Below are 19,333 nucleotides of genomic sequence, written 5' to 3' on the forward strand. Positions count from 1 at the left end.
ATTCTTATTATATAAATTCCAAATCGGATCATTTTTTTTTTTTATTATTATTACATCGTACTCATGGTCAAGTGATTCTCACCCCGAAGCGAATAGAGTTTTACTCTTTTAAATTTAGTATCAAAGTGCATATTTGAGAATAGGTACTCTATACTTTCTGTGTACATAGGTAGAGGTACTACCTACTGTTTAACTAGTAGAACCAGTTTTCTATGTCTAGATCACAGCCGATTACATACTTTTTTCATGGTTAATTTGAAAATATGGGCCATGATCAGTAGGCCATTTTATCAAATAGGGACTTGGGGAGGTTTTTGCTATTGGACAGCAATGAAAAGTTATCAACTTACACCGGGCATTATGACACGTTCGATGTCGTTCATTATGTTTTCCCATTTTTCACCCTTTTGTGGAGCTGTTTCTGGGATCAGAGGGGCGAGGTAGCCTGGTTTCACTTCTGGTAAGACTCGTCTGTAAACAAAAAAATTAATTAAAAATTAAAATACTTTATATGTATTACAAACGTGTAATTTGATTTTTTTGGGGGGAATGAACAGGACATACGTACAATAAGATTAACATACATAATAATATAGGCTACCTACTCGTAGTGTTAAGGTTACTTGAGTAATTCTTCGAGAATATTTCTATAATTCACGATAGTGATCAATTTTACCGAGGAAGTTGAGGATGGGAGAGTAATTCCTCAGTTTTAATTGTATGTAGGTACAAAGAATGCATAATTTATACCAAACATTCAATCACAGGTGTCAAATAATTTGCCAGAAAATACAGCAACCCAATCTACACAAGTATAGTCTGTCTTATCACAAAAGGGGCATTTTGGATTTTTGCAATAGCACATTTGGAGAGAGGAAGGGAGGGAGGGAGAGAGGGAGCCTAAAAACTTCTAATTTTCAAATTACTTCAGAAGCAAAATTTTTTTCAAAGGTTGGTAGCAGGAACTTTCCAGATTTTTAGGCAAATTCAGCACAAAAATGGCCATCAAGTAGTCCAGGGCACAAAAAAATTCATATCCATAGCATAAAGAAGTTCATTCCACGCAAATTGAGCCAAAGTTTGAAAAAAAACTGCTTGAACATTAAATAAGGCACAGATAAATTTTAAAGTCACACCATTCTCCAATTTCGAACAAAAATAAACTGTTGTAGAATTATTCAAAAGTGACCTTGTAACCTATCAAAATGGATTAAAATTTCACGAGAAATTCAAATATTTCGACAAAAATGTTTTTTGAACTCAAAATCTTGTCATGATTATCGAAAATTTCAAAAAAGTGTCCTGCAATCTATCAAAATGAGCCGAAATTTCTTGAGAAATGCAAATAAGCACATACCCTACCTACTTCAGAATGAAACATTTTTGATCATTTTTTTTTTCAATTTTGAGCCCAAAATTGAGCTGCGATTTTCCATATTTTTGAACAAGTGTTAAAAATGGGTCAAGATTTCATAATAATAGTTGGGCTCAAAGTTCTTCTAAAACGCTCAAAAAAATATTTTTTCGTGGTACTGTTTAAATTTATGTACTGTACATAAATTTAAACAGTACCACGAAAAAATATTTTTTTGAGCGTTTTAGAAGAACTTTGAGCCCAAAATTTGGTCACAATTTTCGAAATTTTTGAAATAGTGTCTTGTAACTTATCAAAATAGATTGAAATTTCGCGAGAAATTCAAACATTTCAACGAAAATAGTTTTAAAGCATTTTTAAAGAATTTTCCATATTTTTGGAAAAGCATCAAAAATGAGAGTTAAAATTTCATAATAAATTCAAATACTGCAACGAAGATGTTTTTTTGAGCATTTTAGAAGAATATTGAACCCAAATTTGGCCATGATTTTCAAAATGTTTAAAAAGAGTCCTGTATAACTTATCAATATACATTGAAGACGAAAACAGTTTTTGAGCATTATTTAAGAATTTTGAGCTCAAAATTGAATCGTGATTTTCGAGGTCTTGGAAGAAAAATATCAGAAATTGGTTTCAATTTTACGAGAAATTCAAATATTGCAACAAAAATGATTTTTTGAAGATTTTTAAAGAATTTTTAGGTCAAAATAGAAGTCATAATTTTCTGTAAAAATGTCATCCATAATCTCAAAATTTTCTATTAAATTTTTTGAAAGCATTTTTGAAGAATTTCGAGCTCAAAATTGGATCGTGATTTTTGAATTTTCTAAATAGATGTCAAAAACGAGTTGAAATTTTACGAAAAATTCAAAATACTGCGATGAGAAACGAAAATGTTTTCTGAGCATTTTTGAAGAATTTTGAGCCCAAATTTGGGCTGTGATTTTCGAGGTTTTGGAAAAAATGTTGAAAATGGGTTTCAATTTTACGAGGAATTCAAATCAAATACTTATTTCGAAGAAAAATGTTTCATTTTTGACAATTTTTGAGAAATTTTGAGCTCAAAATAGAGGTAATAATTTTCCGTATTTTTGAAAAAAGTGTCACACGAACTCGGAATTTTATTTAAAAAATTTTGAGTAGCCTATTTTTGAAAGTTTTCAGTCTAAAATTTGCTGGTTTCTAGAAAGTAACACAACCACCCTTGAAAATTGACACAATTTTGAGCTCGAAATTTTTCAAAATCGCTCAGAAAACGTTTCTATTGGAATATTTGAATTTATCTTAAGATTCTAAAAGCAATTTTAGCAAATCGTATGAGACTTTTTCAAAAATCTTGAAACTCATGACCGAATTTTTTGGGCTCAACATATTCAAAACTGCTCAAAAAATATTCTCGTCGGAATTTTTGAATTTCTCGTGGATTTGTGCCACAAAAACGTCAGTCAAGTTCAGAAGGAGAACAAAAAGTTGCTTTTGAATTTTATAGCCCGATTTTAAAATTCGAAGGACAATGAAATGGTAGAAAAAGATGAACCGAAGCTGAGTCTTTAACTTTATAAGGTGAAGATAAATCAGTTGAAATGTTTTCGAAAAACTGGAGTTTTGGTGATTTTTTTTAAAAAAGAGATTCCCTTGAAATGGAAACGAGATGCTTGTCAGCTTTTGTGAAAGTACAAATACATGAAGAGAGACATCGTACCAATGCATTATCGATTAGTTCATCTTTGCCTTACGTCAAATGACTGATATGACAACAATATTGAATTTCAATCGTATCTTTGCCCAATTCTATTCATTTTCGTTCTCTTCCCAAATGTAAATTTCGTCCCAAGTTCTATCATTTAAAATGCAGGCCACAGGGTGAAGATGTGAAGTTGCTTATTACTCCTCTATGTGACTTTTCCAGTTAACGTCAATTTCAAAAATATTTTACGATCAATTTGATTTTTTTTTCGTTTTTTTTTTTTTGGAACAGTTTTCAATGTTCATTTTTTAAAAAGTTTAAATGAGCTGAAAAACAATAATGATTGTCGAAAAAAATACCTAGCTTTGAGCGTCCGAAAGTCATTCTCAATATTCGAGTACCTCAAAAATTAGGGGAAAAAGGAGAGTTCATTATTAGCACCTATTTTTAAAAATCACATTTGGAGCAAAAATGTGAAAAAAACAATATTTTACCAAATTGATCTGGCGAGTTGAAATTTGGCTTTCATTTTCAACTTCCTCGGCTCCTCAAAAAGGTTGGAACCCGTTTGGAACCCTTTTAAACAGTTCTGGAACCTCTAACAGATTTTTAAAAACGAACTTTAGCACCTATAAACGCGTTCAGTACATTTTAGTGACCCATTTGAGTGCTAAAGTTGATTTGAACAATTTTTATGGCACTTTTTTGAAAATATGGATTTTTTTTAAAAAAAAGCAGCTGGAGCTTCCAAAATATCCAACAAAAGTACCCGAAATAAACTGAGCAAGTTAAAATATTAAGGTATGGAGTAAATTTCAACTTTCCAACTCCAATAGGACTTTTTTTTGTTGGTAATTTCAACTTTCAAAACTCTTCTGAAAGCTCCGGAATTGCTTAATACAGATTAAAACAGTTTCTAATCGATTCAGGGGGTCGGAAACAAGATGCACACCAAATTTAAACTTTCTAGGTCGATACGGTCAAATTTCAATATTTTTTGACATTTATGGCTCAAATTTGATTTTTAAAAACTCACCAAAAATGATTTAAAAAATGCGCTTTCGTGTCTAAAATTTTAGCTTTCACGAAATATATATCGAAATTTGACTTTTTGAGCCACCCTCGTCCCTCACCTAATCAGTTGCTAAGCAGTCAAAATCAAAACATCGATATCCTAGTTAGATTTTTTTTTCAATCGAATTTAAAAATAACTCAACCGTAGAGAACTTTTCTACACCATTAACTTGACGCCGAAAAGTCCTTCAAAAGTTTTCCACTCCTTTTATAACTTCCCAACTTTCACTTTTTCAGCACGCTTTTATCTGTCTACCTAATTTTAAACACTGGAGTTACTTTTGTAGCCTATCTAACGAATTGAAATGTAGGTCTACTGGAAAAAATATCTTTCCATTTTCAACTCACGATAGACTAGAGTAGATAAAAGCTGCGTTAAAACAAGCGAATACCTAATTTCTCTGAACCAACGAGGTGAGACGTGAGCCACCCCAATGACTTTTTTTTACACCTTTCATTATTTTGAAATAATCACGAAAGAAAATAGGGAACATACGAGTAATTGTCGGATTTATCTCGTTGTAAAAATGTAAATTATAGAGTGAAATAATAGATATTACTCGATATACTCAAATGACGCGTAAAACAACCAGGAATTAATTTTTAATGAGACGCGTTTCTCTATGGAAAATACCTAAATCAGATAATTTCATCTACCTACCTAATGAATTTAAATTACGCAGTAGAATGCAATAAAATAGGCAGTGTACCTACCTACCGATCTAGGTAGTTTATTTTTAAACGAGAATTTTAATAATGAATGAAGCCATCAGGCTAAAATAGAATTATTTAAAATCGAGACAGTATTAGATTAACAGATCAGAAGAATTGGCGCCTTACCTGCTGCCAAATTATCGGGCTAGATTTAGTAGCTCGGGCGAGAGATTTTTTTCAGGTGTTACGATATTAATTTTCTGTCGAATTATAAATGATTTATACACGAACGAACCCAATGCTGAAAAACTATAGAATTTCGATGGATTTGTTTTCATAGTGCAATCAAACTGAGTTTAAATCAGAAGTGAACCCAAAATACTCCATCAGTGGAATGAAAATTTTGTAATACAGTTTCTGAGAGAAAAATAGTTCTCTGCTACCAACAATTTTGTTCAAAATAGATCAAATCGTGTGAAAAAACTCATAAAATTACCCAATCCGAAAGGCGAGAAATACATCGAAAAATTTTATTTTTATGAAATTAAACCATTATTGTCTCCAACAGGATGAAAAAAATTTCAGCATAAACTTTCGAGTACCATCATGTGTAATCTAATCCTGTTAAAATTTCGTTGATGAAGGAGTAATCGTGCCTTGGCCTCTTAAATACGTTTTATATTTTATCACTGAGAATTTTGAAAGCCCTATCTACTTAATTTTTGGAAGTTGAAATTTAAAAAAAAAAAATGCATTAAATTTTTGAATATCTTGAGTAAATTGAACATTTTAGGTACGGTTATTAAAATTAACTAGGTAACAGTAGATAGATATTTTTTATGTCAAGGGAAACCCATGAAACGTGCAATTTTGATAAAACACTGATAATTTTAAAACAAACACGCATTATAAGCTCAAAAATCGAAAACAATGAAACGACGAGTTGAAAATTTTTTAGGTAGTTAATTTCATAGCAACATCGACTGTTTTGCCCCCAGAAATAAACGTCGAAAACGGTAGTTTTTTTCCTCACAAAAATCTCCAAGTGAAGAATTAACTAATGAGAATTTCTAATTTATATTTTTAGACATTATTATGATTTTGCGAACCATTTGCATTATTTTCACTTTGAAATACCTACCTATCGAAAACACTTGTCTTATGAAATCATTTTAATAATTCCAATTATTACTATAGATAACTAAATTTCAAAAATAGATTGTCATCGTGGATTGTAGAGTCATTAAAGAACCTTAACTTAGAGTCACATTAAGAAATTAGGTAATAATTTGTGTTAAGGTCGCAATATCTTTTCAAAAAAAAAAATACTGGTTTAATCGAGCATTTAAAATATGATGAAAAATCATAAAAATTTTGAATACTAGAATAATAAATCCAATGGGGGGGGGAGGGGAGAAGGCTGACTACACCACAGAATGTTTGAATTGTTTTCCAAATCAAAGAGCATCCTACTCCTACTCAAGAGATTTCTAAAAAAAAAAAGTAGTTATCAATCAACAACAATCGTAGAGTTTTTCGAAAAATAAAGAATATTATTTTGAAACAGAAAAGGAGAAAAAAATCTTCAAATCGAAAATCATCCCACTCAAAAAATTCATTAAAAAAAGTAATCACCAGTCAACAACAATCGTAAAATTCTGCGAAGAATAAAATACTCGTATTTAGGAACAAAAAGAGGAAAAAATCTCGAAAATCCAAAAAATTATTTTTGAAAATCATAAAACGAAACGTCAACAGGGTGTCTTTAAAATCTCAAAATCCAACAAGAAGGACAAATCAAAAGGATATTTTCAAACTGAAAAATTGGTGAATATTTTCTACTCCACAGTCCACCCTTCCCTTCGCCCTCCCTAAAAAAAAACATATTTATAAAATAACCAAAACGAAATAATTTCGAAAATTCATAATTTTCGAGAAATTATTCAGACAACTTTCATTTTTGCTATTTTAACGTTCAGAAAATGAAAAAATTGAGATTATTCATTACTCGATTTTATAGAAAATGACAATTTGAAAATACGAACAAAAATAAGTGTTTTTTTTTTGACCAGAAGGATCTCTTTATACTTTCGTATAGGCAACTTATGTTGCATCCGCAGCCGCACACGTGAGATTTTTATGATATCCATTATTCACATAGAACTGATAACCTCCCTCCCCCTTCTACCTTTAGCCTGTTTTTCTCTTTTCCAAAATATTCTGAATTTCAATCATTTTGCAAGAATTTTGATTAAACCAAAAAAAAATTGAAAAATAAAAGTGAAACCTGATAAAATGGAGAAACAGAATCAGATAACATTTGAGGTACCTGTCCAAGGATTTTATCACAAAATTTCACTCATTTGAACGCACAAAATTTAGACACGTTATGATGGTGGAGTGTTTTGAAAGGGGGGAGGGGGGAGACAGATTAAGAAGGAATTGAAAAAAAAAAATCAAGAACAAACACTCAAAAATATTATAAGAGTAAAAATCTCAAATAGAATTAAAATTGAAGGAAAACTTGAATGAAAATATAAAAAATTCTACCTCGTGAGATTTTTTGTTGAAAAAACAATGGGGAAACCAAAAAAAAAAAAAACAAAAAAACAAGAATCAATAAAATGAGAAGTAAACAAAATTACTCGAGTATCTGGAAGAAAATTCTCAAAGTTTCAAACTGGATCAAAATCATAAAAATTATTGATAAAAAAATTTCAAAACAAGTGAAAAGAAGCACTAGTCTCACAAAAATCACAGAAACTATTAAGAAAATTGAAAAAAAAATTCAATTTTGAAATAAATAAAAAACCAATTTCAAAAATACTTTGCTTTAAAAACAAAAAATAAAAACCAAAAGAAAAAATGGTAAAATTTATAAAATGAAGGATTTTTTTTTTAGTAGGTAAAACTTGAAAAAATAAAAATAATTTTGAAAAATTCATTTCAAAACTTCAACACCTCAAAAAAATTATAAAAATTGATTAGATGCTGGACGAAAATTTGCAAAAAAAAAAAAATGAAAATTAGTTCAAATTTCATTTCGAAAATTTTAGTTTTATAAAAATCGCAAATATCTGCAAATCGATTAAAAACGAATAATCTCGTAAAAATTTGGAAAAAATTGAAGAAAAAAACCACCATTAAGTAAAATTTAAAAAAAAAACGATTCTAAAATATTTTTCATTTGCAGTAAAAATAACAGGCTGGATGCTAGAAGAAAATTAGCAAAAAAAAAAAAAATGAAAACTAGTTCAAATTTCATTCCGAAAATTTTAGTTTTATAAAAATCGCGAATATCTGCAAATCGATTAAAAACGAATAATCTCGTAAAAATTTGGAAAAAATTGAAGAAAAAAACCACCATTAAGTAAAATTAAAAAAAAAAACGATTCCAAAATATTTTTCATTTGCAGTAAAAATAACAGGCTGGATGCTAGAAGAAAATTAGCAAAAAAAAAAAAATGAAAACTAGTTCAAATTTCATTCCGAAAATTTTAGTTTTATAAAAATCGCGAATATCTGCAAATCGATTAAAAACGAATAATCTCGTAAAAATTTGGAAAAAATTGAAGAAAAAAACCACCATTAAGTAAAATTAAAAAAAAAAAACGATTCCAAAATATTTTTCATTTGCAGTAAAAATAACAGGCTGGATGCTGGAAGAAAATTTGCAAAAAAAAAACGAAAATTGGTTCAAATTTCATTTCCAAAATTTTAATTTTATAAATATCACGAATATCTGCAAATCGATCAAAAACGAAAAAAACTCGTAAAAATTTGGTAAAAATTGAATAAAAAAAATACACCACCATTTAACAGAGAAAAAAACTTATTCCAAAATATTTTTCACTTGCAAAATTTTTCATTTTTGTTTCAGTTTTCCATCCCTTAAAACCTAAGTATACAGGGATGACCTGAATGAACACGAAAAATTCCACGTACCTTTCTCTGATTGTCTCCAAATAATTACTAATATAATCGATCATGCTCGAGGCGAAATCTTTAAACTCCGCAGCATCCATATTTACGCAGCAAGTATTCCGATGGCAGTTGAATTGGACGAGAAAACTGTAAAAACAAACAATACACGATTCATAAAATCACCATCGTTCGGCACCTTGCAACACTCTAAACACGTTGATCGAATTCTACGCGAATATCTACGTAAGAAAGTACATATAACTATACGCGAGTATTTAATCGTAAAATCGTCCGCACCGTTTACATATACCTACGAGTACACAGTAGGTTTTGTATGCGTGTGAAGTGTGTATTTGTGTAACCTACCCTACCCTACCCTACCCAGTCAGTGGTGTGTGTAGGTCTAGGTACACAAACTCCAACTTCGACTTCGCAAGGTAATATTGTATTTTTTTTCCTCTCTCCTAATCCGTTCAAATGATAAATCAATTAATAAAATTACTCATTATTTATATCGATAGAGCGCGAATGATGGCACAGAGCACAGAGCGTATTGCATAATATGTACCTAAACGTATAGTCGCCGTTGCACTAACAACAGTCAGCAGACATAAAATGGTCTAGGCTGCGCCTTCTTCAGCAATTTTCAAAGACACATAATCATTAAGAATATTAAAACCATTAACGCAACAAAGCAAAACCGACTAGAACTACCTAAGAATGCATATAAGTCTTCGGTATGGTACTCCAATTCCTCGGGCTATACTTTAATAATATAATACAAAAATTCAAATTGTGTTTTTTATATAATTATTTTTTTCGATGGAAATCCGTCTCTGTATAGGTTTTTCCATTCGAACGATGAATCCTCCTGACTTGTGAATAAGCAAAATACATAAATTTCACGTTGAGGAACGCGGATCCAGATGAAATTCACGATTTGAGAAAAAAAAACCACCGGCGCCAAAGACAAACTCGCGGTAGGATAAGTTCACGCGAGTCGAAAAGTTGTTGAACTTATTTTTGTAGGTATATTCCTAGTGTTAAATTGAATTATTATGCAAATTAATGAGTTTTCGTAGATTTGTTTCACTTCGTTGTTCTCTATTACTTTGTGCGTTAATAGCAGAGAAATTATTTTCAGGTGAACAGAGTTAAACACGTCTTGTAATCTTAAGTTGAGATTTTTTTCGAGTCGTCATTGTTGTGGCTTATGCTCCTGCGGTGGCTCAAGGCACAGTTTGTGTACTTATTACGTACAATAATTATACATGTACACCTAAATTTTACGATGACAGCATGAAAATTTTCCAAAATACCATAAAAGTATAAACAACTCGATTGATAGGTAAGTAGGTATATTCTGGATTCCAAGCTGAGCGTATTTTTTTTTTTAAGTACTCGTACGCTAAAATCAATTTACACTCGTCTATACGAGGGAATTTCATTGTATCGAATTTTTATTACCTTCTTCGGGAATATAATTTAATTAAATCTATAAAACGCTAAAATTACCCTAACCTTGTAAAGTATATTCACCAAAATAATGTGTGTATTGTGAGCTATGTATGTATTAGGTGTTAAAAAATACACCTAGAGTTGGTACCTAAGTATTTAGGAATATTGATATTTTTCTTATATAGGCAGTTTCGATCCGAAGTGTTAAGATTTTGCAGGTCTTTAACACGTTGTAGTGCACAAATATTATGGTATTTTTAACGACTGTTACAGTTTGACGTCAAAGCCATTTTTTCGCAGAAGTAATCGACTTGAGGAGATCGAGGTGAGAATTCGATCGAAGAGGTATAAGAGTTGACGTAGATTTTCGAAGGTTTGTGCTTATAGAGTATGTGATCATGTTTTAATAAGTTTTTTGGGTTTCGACTTCTACGAATTTCTTGCGATGCATAAATATAGGATTTTAAAAAGTAAACGATTTTATAAAATGTTCTCACCTCACTTGTCACAAAAACATTTTAAATTAGATAAACTTCAATCAGTGTGCACAAATTTTTCGTTAAATTGAAACTAAAATTACCTACATTCAGGGTTGTAAGGTAATTTATGTCGGTAAATTACAGCGGGATTTTACGGTATTTTACCAAAAGTTTATTACCAGATTTTACTGTAATTTACCAAAAAGCAAAGTTGAACACTTTTTTCCAACTTTCCTTCATAAATTTCTTCAAAAGTTTTCCTTATAAATTTCCCAAAAATTTCCTATAATCTCTAATAACACATAACTGATGAAAATTCACTTCAGGGACAAGTCAGAAGTTGAGAACTTTGAAGTCAAACTACAAATAATTCTTCATATCAAAATTGGTAAAATACAGTAAAATACTGTATTTTACCATATTTTACAGCCGTATTTTACCAGCGAATAAATTACGGTAATTTAGCCCTGCAAATCATAGCCAAAAACTGTATCCTAGTTTACTTCCAAAAAATGTATTCTAAATCACGAGAATCAGTGACAGATGGAATAGTACCTGCACTTTTCACAGACAACAAGCAGAGGTTAACAGAATTATTGAGTGGATGCAGAATTGCGGACATGAAAAATTATTGCTGTAAATTGTGGGAAATCAGTACATGTTGACTTCTCTCTGCATACCCACCCCTACTTAATACCAATCAGTAGATATTAATGATGCAATTGTGCCCAACTCCAACTCTACAAAGTACCTTAGTAAGCACTTAGATTTGAGACTGAATTGGAGCCAACACATTCGCGCAAAAAAACTGCAGATGAAAGAGAAATGCGGGAATTATACTGGCTCATGGGACCGAAATCAAGGGTAAGTCTTGAGAATGAGCTCCTCTTATATCTGGCTATAGTCAACCAAGTCAAACCAAACTGGCTCTACAATATTGCTCTTTGACTTTGTGCCTCAAAACCAAATACAGTAAAAACTCATTATAACACTCTTCAAGGGACTGGAAACAAAAATATCGTTATAAGCTGAAACACGATATCGTTATAAGCTGAAACACGTTATAAGCAAAAGTCTCATTTTAACACTGATGAGCGTAACACATCGAATTCTTGTTTTAAAGCAAAAAGAGTGTAGTAAAAGTATTACAAAACCACTTTCTGTGGTCAAAATTTTCAGAAAGCCTTGCTGAAGCGCAAGAAAAAATTAGAAGGACGCTATTCACTCGTAAGCGAGTCTAACTAATCATGCGTTCATTTAAAATCAACCCTTAGGTCGGCTAAGAGCACTATTCACTTGTAAGTGAACCTAACACACTCCTAAGGGAGGACCTATCTGTCAAGCAGATTCGCGAATGTCTGGCGAATTACCACCTCACCATTCGCTTTTCGGTAAATAAAAAAAACTTTGAGCACTGCAGAGAGTACTGGTAGAACTTATATATTTGAGGAACAAAGCAACAAAATATGTAAGGTAAAACAAAGAAAAGAAAAGGCAAAAAAACGAAATACAAAAAGCAAACAAAAATATTATTAGCTGGACTAAGGTCCCCGGGATTATCCCGTCGACACCCTACCAATCCTATACCCCTAGGTACCAGGCAAGAGAATAGCCTAGAGACAGGAGCACCCTCACTCCATACCTACCTACCGAAGTAAGTAGGTACCAGGTTGTAATACCTAAGCCGTAGCTAATGGCTAGGTATTACGTGAGCTGTATATGCCACTCGTAAGTGCATATACAGACTGAATTTAGACACACAGAGCTCTCGCGTCGTAAGCTATAGGAATAGCCTACAAGTCCCTACCTAACAACGTCCCTATACATGCCGTAGCAGATAGGTACGCGGTCTGTTAGATAGGTGCACGGCTCGCAAAAGAAGCAAAAACCCATTTTTCTCGCCTTACATTGCTTTTTTGTTCCAAATTTTCCAAAAAGTAAACAATTGCTTATCAAAATTTTGAAAAATTTTACTTCTAAGTTTTCTTTTGAAGATTATGACCAAAAATCTAGAATTCTACTCTTTTGTAAAAACTTTAAGTAGATACTTACCTGTCTTTTTTGTAAGAATTGTAATCAAGCTTCTATTAAAGTTTGATAAGGTTATCAAAAAATCTTACTTTTTTGGTAAAAAACAAAAATAATTTTAGTTAAAAAACAGATTTTTTGGCAAAATTTTGCCATAAATGTTTTTTTTATATTTTTTTAAATCAAAAACTGCAAAAATTGCAAAAAAAAACTATTGTTGAGGCCAAAATTTTCAGAAAGTGAGATTTTTTACATGAAAGTAAGCTTTTTTGTCTCAAAAATTGGTTTTTTGTTGTTAAAATTTATTATTTTTAAAAAATGTGATTTTTCCTGAATTCTAGAGCGTTAAAACGTGATTTATAATCACTCATGAGCTTTATATCGCGATTAATTTTACATTGGTTTAAATGGTGTTGTCTAGGGACCAGAGGAAATCAGCATTATAACCAAAAGCGTTATAACAAGCTTTTACTGTACTTCGATAATTCAAAGGGATACTATTAATCTCCATGAGGATCTGAAAATCAGTTATGTCACTGAGGAAATCTGCAAGCACACCGAATGGCACAAGAATACACTTCACAACCATTCCAACCCCAGTGCCATCCAACTTTTGAACAATTTGAATGATACATGTAGGCTGAAGAGATTTACACCGTTCGACCTTACAGCACAAAAATTTTTGTGATAAATCAAGCAGTTGAGCAGCGAGCAAATCGCCGATGAGCACGGAGCACAGTGGTTCAAAATGAAGAAGTAGCGGCCAAAATTCAAAAAATCCTCAGATTGAAGAAGTCTCAAAAGTTGATTACGAATAAGTAGTGGTTTTCTACATTATATTCCACGTCCTTTTCTGTGATTTCAAACACTTTTCCATTATTTTGCTTGCCTACAGAAATGAATGAATTGAGTTACCTCAAAATAGTCAAAAAAACTACTAACTTCAAAATGCTGTAAAACGTGTCAATTTTAATTTTTTTCAAAACTTTATGGGTTTATATCAAAATATGGACATTTTTCAATACAAAAATCGTGGATTCCATTTTTTCAAAAATATTTTAGCCTCTACCATGCTCATTACAAAAAAACTCATTTTTTTTTTGCTATTTTTGAGGTAAAAGTTCTTTTTGAAAAAAAACCAAGCTAGATCAGCTGGAAATATCACATCCCTGGGGTCCTATGGCATGTAAAGAAAAACATCCTTAAAAAATTTGCTGCCCCAACCTGATCCATTTGAAAAAATTGCTATGCAAAGTTGCATAAATGCTGTTTTTCCTATTTTTTCAAAAACATTTTCAAGTAAAAAATTACTATGGGAATATATGAATACTAAAATGGACTTTAATGACCCAAAAAAAACATATTTCGATACCATCGCGAATTTTTCAAAATTTCATGTTTTGGACCACCCCCTCCCCCCTTTGAGGGCTCATTTTGGGGTTAGGGGTAAAATAAACGCCAAAATCGACTTCAGCGACCTAAAAAACCCCCATATCCAACAGCGATCCGAAAAAATTCATATTTCGATACCCGCATCTTGAATTTATCGAAATTCGATGTCTTGAACCACCCCTCCTCCCTTTTGAGGGCTCATTTTGAGATTAGGGAACAAATTAAATGTCAAAATCGACTTCAGCGACCTAAAAAAAAACCCATATCCAAAATTTTACGGATTTTGCTTTGAAATTCGATTTTGCACCACCCCCTCCCCCCTTGAGGGCTCATTTTGAGGTTAGGGGTAAAATGAATGCCAAAATCGACTTCAGCGACCTAAAAAACCCCCATATCCGTAATCTTACGGATTTTTCTTTAAAATTCAATTTTTGGCCGCTACTTCTTCATTTCGGACCACTGTGCGGCGCTCTCATCCAGACTTGGTAATTAGTGAAAAACGCTTTACGTTTGAACAAAAAATCACCACAAAAAATTCATTCAGAATAATTTTAAATATTATTCATTTGCAATTACTATCCCCCCCTCACCACCCCCACACCAAAAAAATTGAAATTTAGCGCATCACAAAAACTCTTTTGAAAGCAGTACAAAAAACCACATATGCCACCAAAAAAAAAATGTTAATTAGAAAAACTCATCAGCAAACAAAAATTCTTCATTAAATTGAATTTTTTATTTATTATGTTTTTTTTCAAAAATAATTGCAGGAGAAAATTTCTAATTTAAACCGGCACAAAAAGGTTAAAAAATACTAACATGTGTATTTTAGTACGGTAACAAAAAAAAAACTTGAAAAAGTAACCAAAAAAGGGATGAAAAAATGGCCAAAATAAGCCTTAAACTACTGTTTTTATTTAAAATCTAAAAATGGAACACGATACAAATTTGTATGATTACTATGAGTACCAAACAGCAGGACTTTTTGACAATATTGCCAAAACAGTGATATTTATTAACAATTTTTCCTAGAAATTTGGACTATTTTGCGACTTTTGGTGTGATTTGGAAAAAGAAATAAGGCAACAATACGTGATAATTTTAGCAATTAAAGGCATAAAGCGAGACTTGACAATTTCAGCAAAAGAGAGGGCTTTTTTAACAATTCCTGATATAAAAGCAACAATTTTTGGCAAAAATTTTTCACCTCATTTTTTGAGGAATTTACTCAAATTTGAGGCGACATTTTGGAGAAATCGGATTTTGTTATATACTTACCGCTGAAAACCTCTCGAAATTTTCGATCCAAAGAGCCCAAACACGAACAATTTCTACCGTTACTTTTTTGAGAAATTCTCGAAAAACTGAACTTGCGAGGGGGTTTGTCTCCCTGGGGAGCCGAGCGTCTCACTTAGAGACGAGAAAAATGTTCTCCACAACCTTCTAAGGTATACTTTTTTATAAATTATGAAGAAGGTACAAAAAAAATCACCACAGAAGTAATTGAAATGTGTTTTTAAAAAATTGAAGTTTTTGTAACCAGGTGACCCCCTAATCTAATGTCTGATGGATACGCAGCAATTGCAGCATCATGTAAGTACACATAACTCAACTTTAAGGGAACTAGATAACTTTCATCATGTCATTTGAAAATTTTTGAAGAATCTGAAGCTGGGGTCTTTTAAAGAGTGCATTACGTACGTCATTTAGAGGGTTCTAAAACTATGTACTACGTGTATTATCAATGTAATCACCTTCGAAAATAACGCTCTTGACAGTCTTGACGTCGAAACGCATAAGTTGAAATATGATAACTAATAAGGATATTTTGCGTGAATGACGTGATGAAAGTGAATTTTCTTCTACATATGTTTGTTCGTTATGGCATGACGAACTCTTTGAAAAAAAAGACATCAAGAGCTTTTCTAAATTTGTAAAATTCACCACTATTTATTATTAATGTAATCGCCCTCGAGGACGGCGCTATAGACGTCAAAATGCATAAGCAAGTTTTACCTAATGCATATTTTTTATGACGCAAGTATCAAAATTGAATTTTATTTTTTAATTGCCAATCATGACGAACTCGTCAATGGTGACACTACAAGATCATTAAAATTCACTTGTCACACTTTTACGTTCTTCTTTCAATTTTAGCGGAAAAAATTCCTGCAAAGGAAGTCATATTACAGCAATTCCAAGTAGAGAACAAACGCTAGAAAAGATTTAAGTATTTTTCTCTTCTTCCATAGACCAGAAATTTCGAAAAAAATTACACGTTCGTGAAAAATGTAGAATTTAACAACCGTTGAAAAAAGAGAACCATACGAAAAATTAGTTCTGGTGGTTTTGGCGGGTAATGAGGACTATTATTGCGCCCTCTTAAATGAGATTTCTTGTTTTTTTTTTTTTTCGAAAGAGATAAGTGTGCACCCACTTCACTTAGAAAAGTTGAAATTTCTTTCTCTCTTTTTTTTCATTTTTGATAAACTACAAGGTATATTTTTTTACAAGTTGCAAAATCTCAAATTTTCAAAAAATTCTAAAATTGTTAATTTTTGCAATAAATTGCTCGAATAACGTAGCCTACTACCTCCTAAAATTGACCCCCCCCCCCCGAATCGATTTCTGTCGTTTTTGGACCGATCTGGAGGCTCCAGCAGAAGTTGTCTTTTCTCCAGCAGTTTCAAATTGCCCCAGAAGGCGTTGTAATCAACTTCGGCAGCTGAAAATACATACAATTCTGTCACATGTTCGACGTTCCAAATAGATTAAGACTGTTGAATCGAAAATCCGAGGTGACGAGTTGAAAAGTGTAGGTCTAGATACTTTTTAAAGTTGAGAAATCTCAAATTTTCAAAAAATTCCGAGCAATTTTAAGTTGTTGGAAAACAGCCAACTTTTGCTGTAGGCTCCAGATCGGTCTGAAAATAGTGGCAATCGATTCGAGCGGCAGGGAAAGAATTCACAATTCTGGAATTTTTTGAAAATTTGAGATTTTTTAACTTACATAAAAAAACACCTACACTTTTCAACTCGTTACCTACGATTTTCGAATTCATCAGTTCTAATCCATTTAGTATCATTTTTTCAGCTGCCGAAGTTGTTCTGGAGTGATTTGAAGTTGCTGGAGAAAATACAACTTCTGCTGGAGACTTCACATCGGCTGAAAAATTGTGTCAATTGATCCGTGAAGGGGAGGAGGTTGACTTTAGGGTACAAACTAACTTCCAGATTTTTATCTCAATGGTTTCTCCACATTTATTTTGTAGAAAAATATTTCCGCCATTTTCAAAAATTCGCCAAAAAAAAGCGGAAAATCAACTCCGGCAGTTGAAAATTTGATTCTGACCAATGAGCCAAATTTCAGCTTGATCGGAGTTGACAAGTTTTACAGGTTTCCTCATAAGTGTGGATTTCCAAAATCAAATACAAAAATGCGGATGAAAACGAGAAGTCAAATTGATGGAAATTTGCTATAAAGTTTCATCTCTCGCAAACTTTTTCGATTATTTTTTTTTCTCTATTGTCATAAGATCCACGAAGAAGAAATTCAATGCCCCTAAAATAGAAAACAGAGCGTTTCATTCCTTTTTTTTTTTTTTTTTTTTTTTACAACTTTGACAGCTCATAAGAAAAATTTTTTACACCACGACAAAATTGGAATGAACCAGGGTCAAATGGTGCGAGGATTTTTGATATTGAAAAAATAATTTAATTTCAGAATTTTCACAGTAGGTATTTTTCACCATTTCTATATGCTGTTCCAAAATAGTCCAAGAGGAAAAAATTGTCATTTTGGAAAACTGCTGAACCAGTACGGAAAATGCACGAATTTCAGTTTTTGATCGTTTTCATGATTATTATAATTTTTGAAATTTGATTATAAAAATTTTGCAATTTCTCAATTTTTGCATTAAAATGAGATGGTTACATAGCATTTTCTTCTCCGAATTCCAAAATTAAATTTGAACAAATTTTCAAACTTTTTGCACTTTTACAATCCACACAAATTTTATTTTTTTCCGAAATGGAAATTTTTCTCATTTAGTAAACATTATTACGTTGTTAATTAGGTATCAACGTTTTCAAGAATTTCAGTTTTTAATCAATTTTTTTCATTCTTAAAATTCCAAAATGAAATTTGTTCAAAATCAAAAATCTCAAACACCTGACTTGTGTTTAATTCCAATAAGGTCATGATGCAAACATTTTTATTGATTGTCAAAATTTTCCCAAAGCCTCGTTTTATTCCAATTTGATCGTGATGTGAAAATTTTTCCTTGTAAGCTGTCGAAGTTATCAGAAGAAGGAAATGAAACACTGTGTTTAAATTTTTCTTTTATTTGTCCTAAAAAAATTGAGGAAGGGAGATTTGAAAAAATGTTCAGGTGATGAAATACAACAAAAAACTTCTATCAACTTGTCCTTTTCTTTCTGCCTGCATCTTTAAATTCGGCTTTGGAAATCAACATAATCATTTTGAGGAAATTGAGAGAATCCTCGATTTCCAAAATGATTAATAAGTAGGATTTAATTTTGTTTTTAAAACATCGCAACCCAATTTTTCAGTTCAACTTTTATTGTAAGGGGACAATATGCCTTCACTGGCTAGACAGGGGTACTTATCGTATTTCTATCAGTGGGAATGTAAATCTTTCATCAATAAGGAAAGTACTAGAGAATCCAATCAAATAGATCGATTCTATAGTATGTACTTTACTTAAGAAAGAGCTATTCAATGCATTAAGGTAAAGTGTTTGTACGTGGGAATCACTAGGGAGGTATTTTCACACCAACCATTAAGGCCAGATGTGAAAAGCTTGTAAGTTCATAAAGCTCACTTCCTTCTAAACTCGAGACTATCAGCCAAGTCAAGAAGGAATTGAACTTCACTTGTTGATTCGCGCTTCACCGTGTAGGTCAGACCATCGGAGATAATAGGGCCACTCACTCCTATGTAAGTTTAGTGCTTGAGTCTCAGGTCCTCCACCTTGACTGATTTGGGTCTTGGGGAGTAAAAGTGCACGTATAAGTCTTAAGTCTTTATTTGCCTACCCAACGCGGGCAAAGTGATTGTTGACACGGGGTTACGTAAAAGCGATTCCTACTTACGCCACTAAACTGTGGAATATTCTTCTTAGTAAGCAAAGTGTAGAGTTTTTAGTGTGCGTAGCACACTATTGGTTTCGCTTTGAGAAATTGAAATTTCAATTACAATGAATGTTCTCTTAAGCTATCCAACCGTTTTTCGTACCTATT

General features: G+C 31.9%; 1 protein-coding gene across 4 annotated transcripts in view; it reads right to left on the reverse strand.

The window, feature by feature from the left end:
- The window catches only part of Ddc (aromatic-L-amino-acid decarboxylase), a 45,609-nt gene that overhangs the window by 10,979 nt on the left and 15,297 nt on the right, over positions 1 to 19,333 (reverse strand). For 2 of the 4 annotated variants that reach the window (XM_065357408.1, XM_065357407.1), the window contains exons 2-3: positions 8,736 to 8,861; positions 351 to 471 (exon numbers count right to left, since the gene is read on the reverse strand). In XM_065357408.1, the coding sequence (XP_065213480.1) occupies positions 351 to 471; positions 8,736 to 8,815 (201 nt within the window). In that variant the 5' untranslated portion in view covers positions 8,816 to 8,861. The other 2 variants (XM_065357409.1, XM_065357406.1) reach the window with 2 other exon arrangements.

Source organism: Planococcus citri, chromosome 3 (genome assembly GCF_950023065.1).
Source record: "Planococcus citri chromosome 3, ihPlaCitr1.1, whole genome shotgun sequence".
Taxonomy (NCBI): domain Eukaryota; kingdom Metazoa; phylum Arthropoda; class Insecta; order Hemiptera; family Pseudococcidae; genus Planococcus; species Planococcus citri.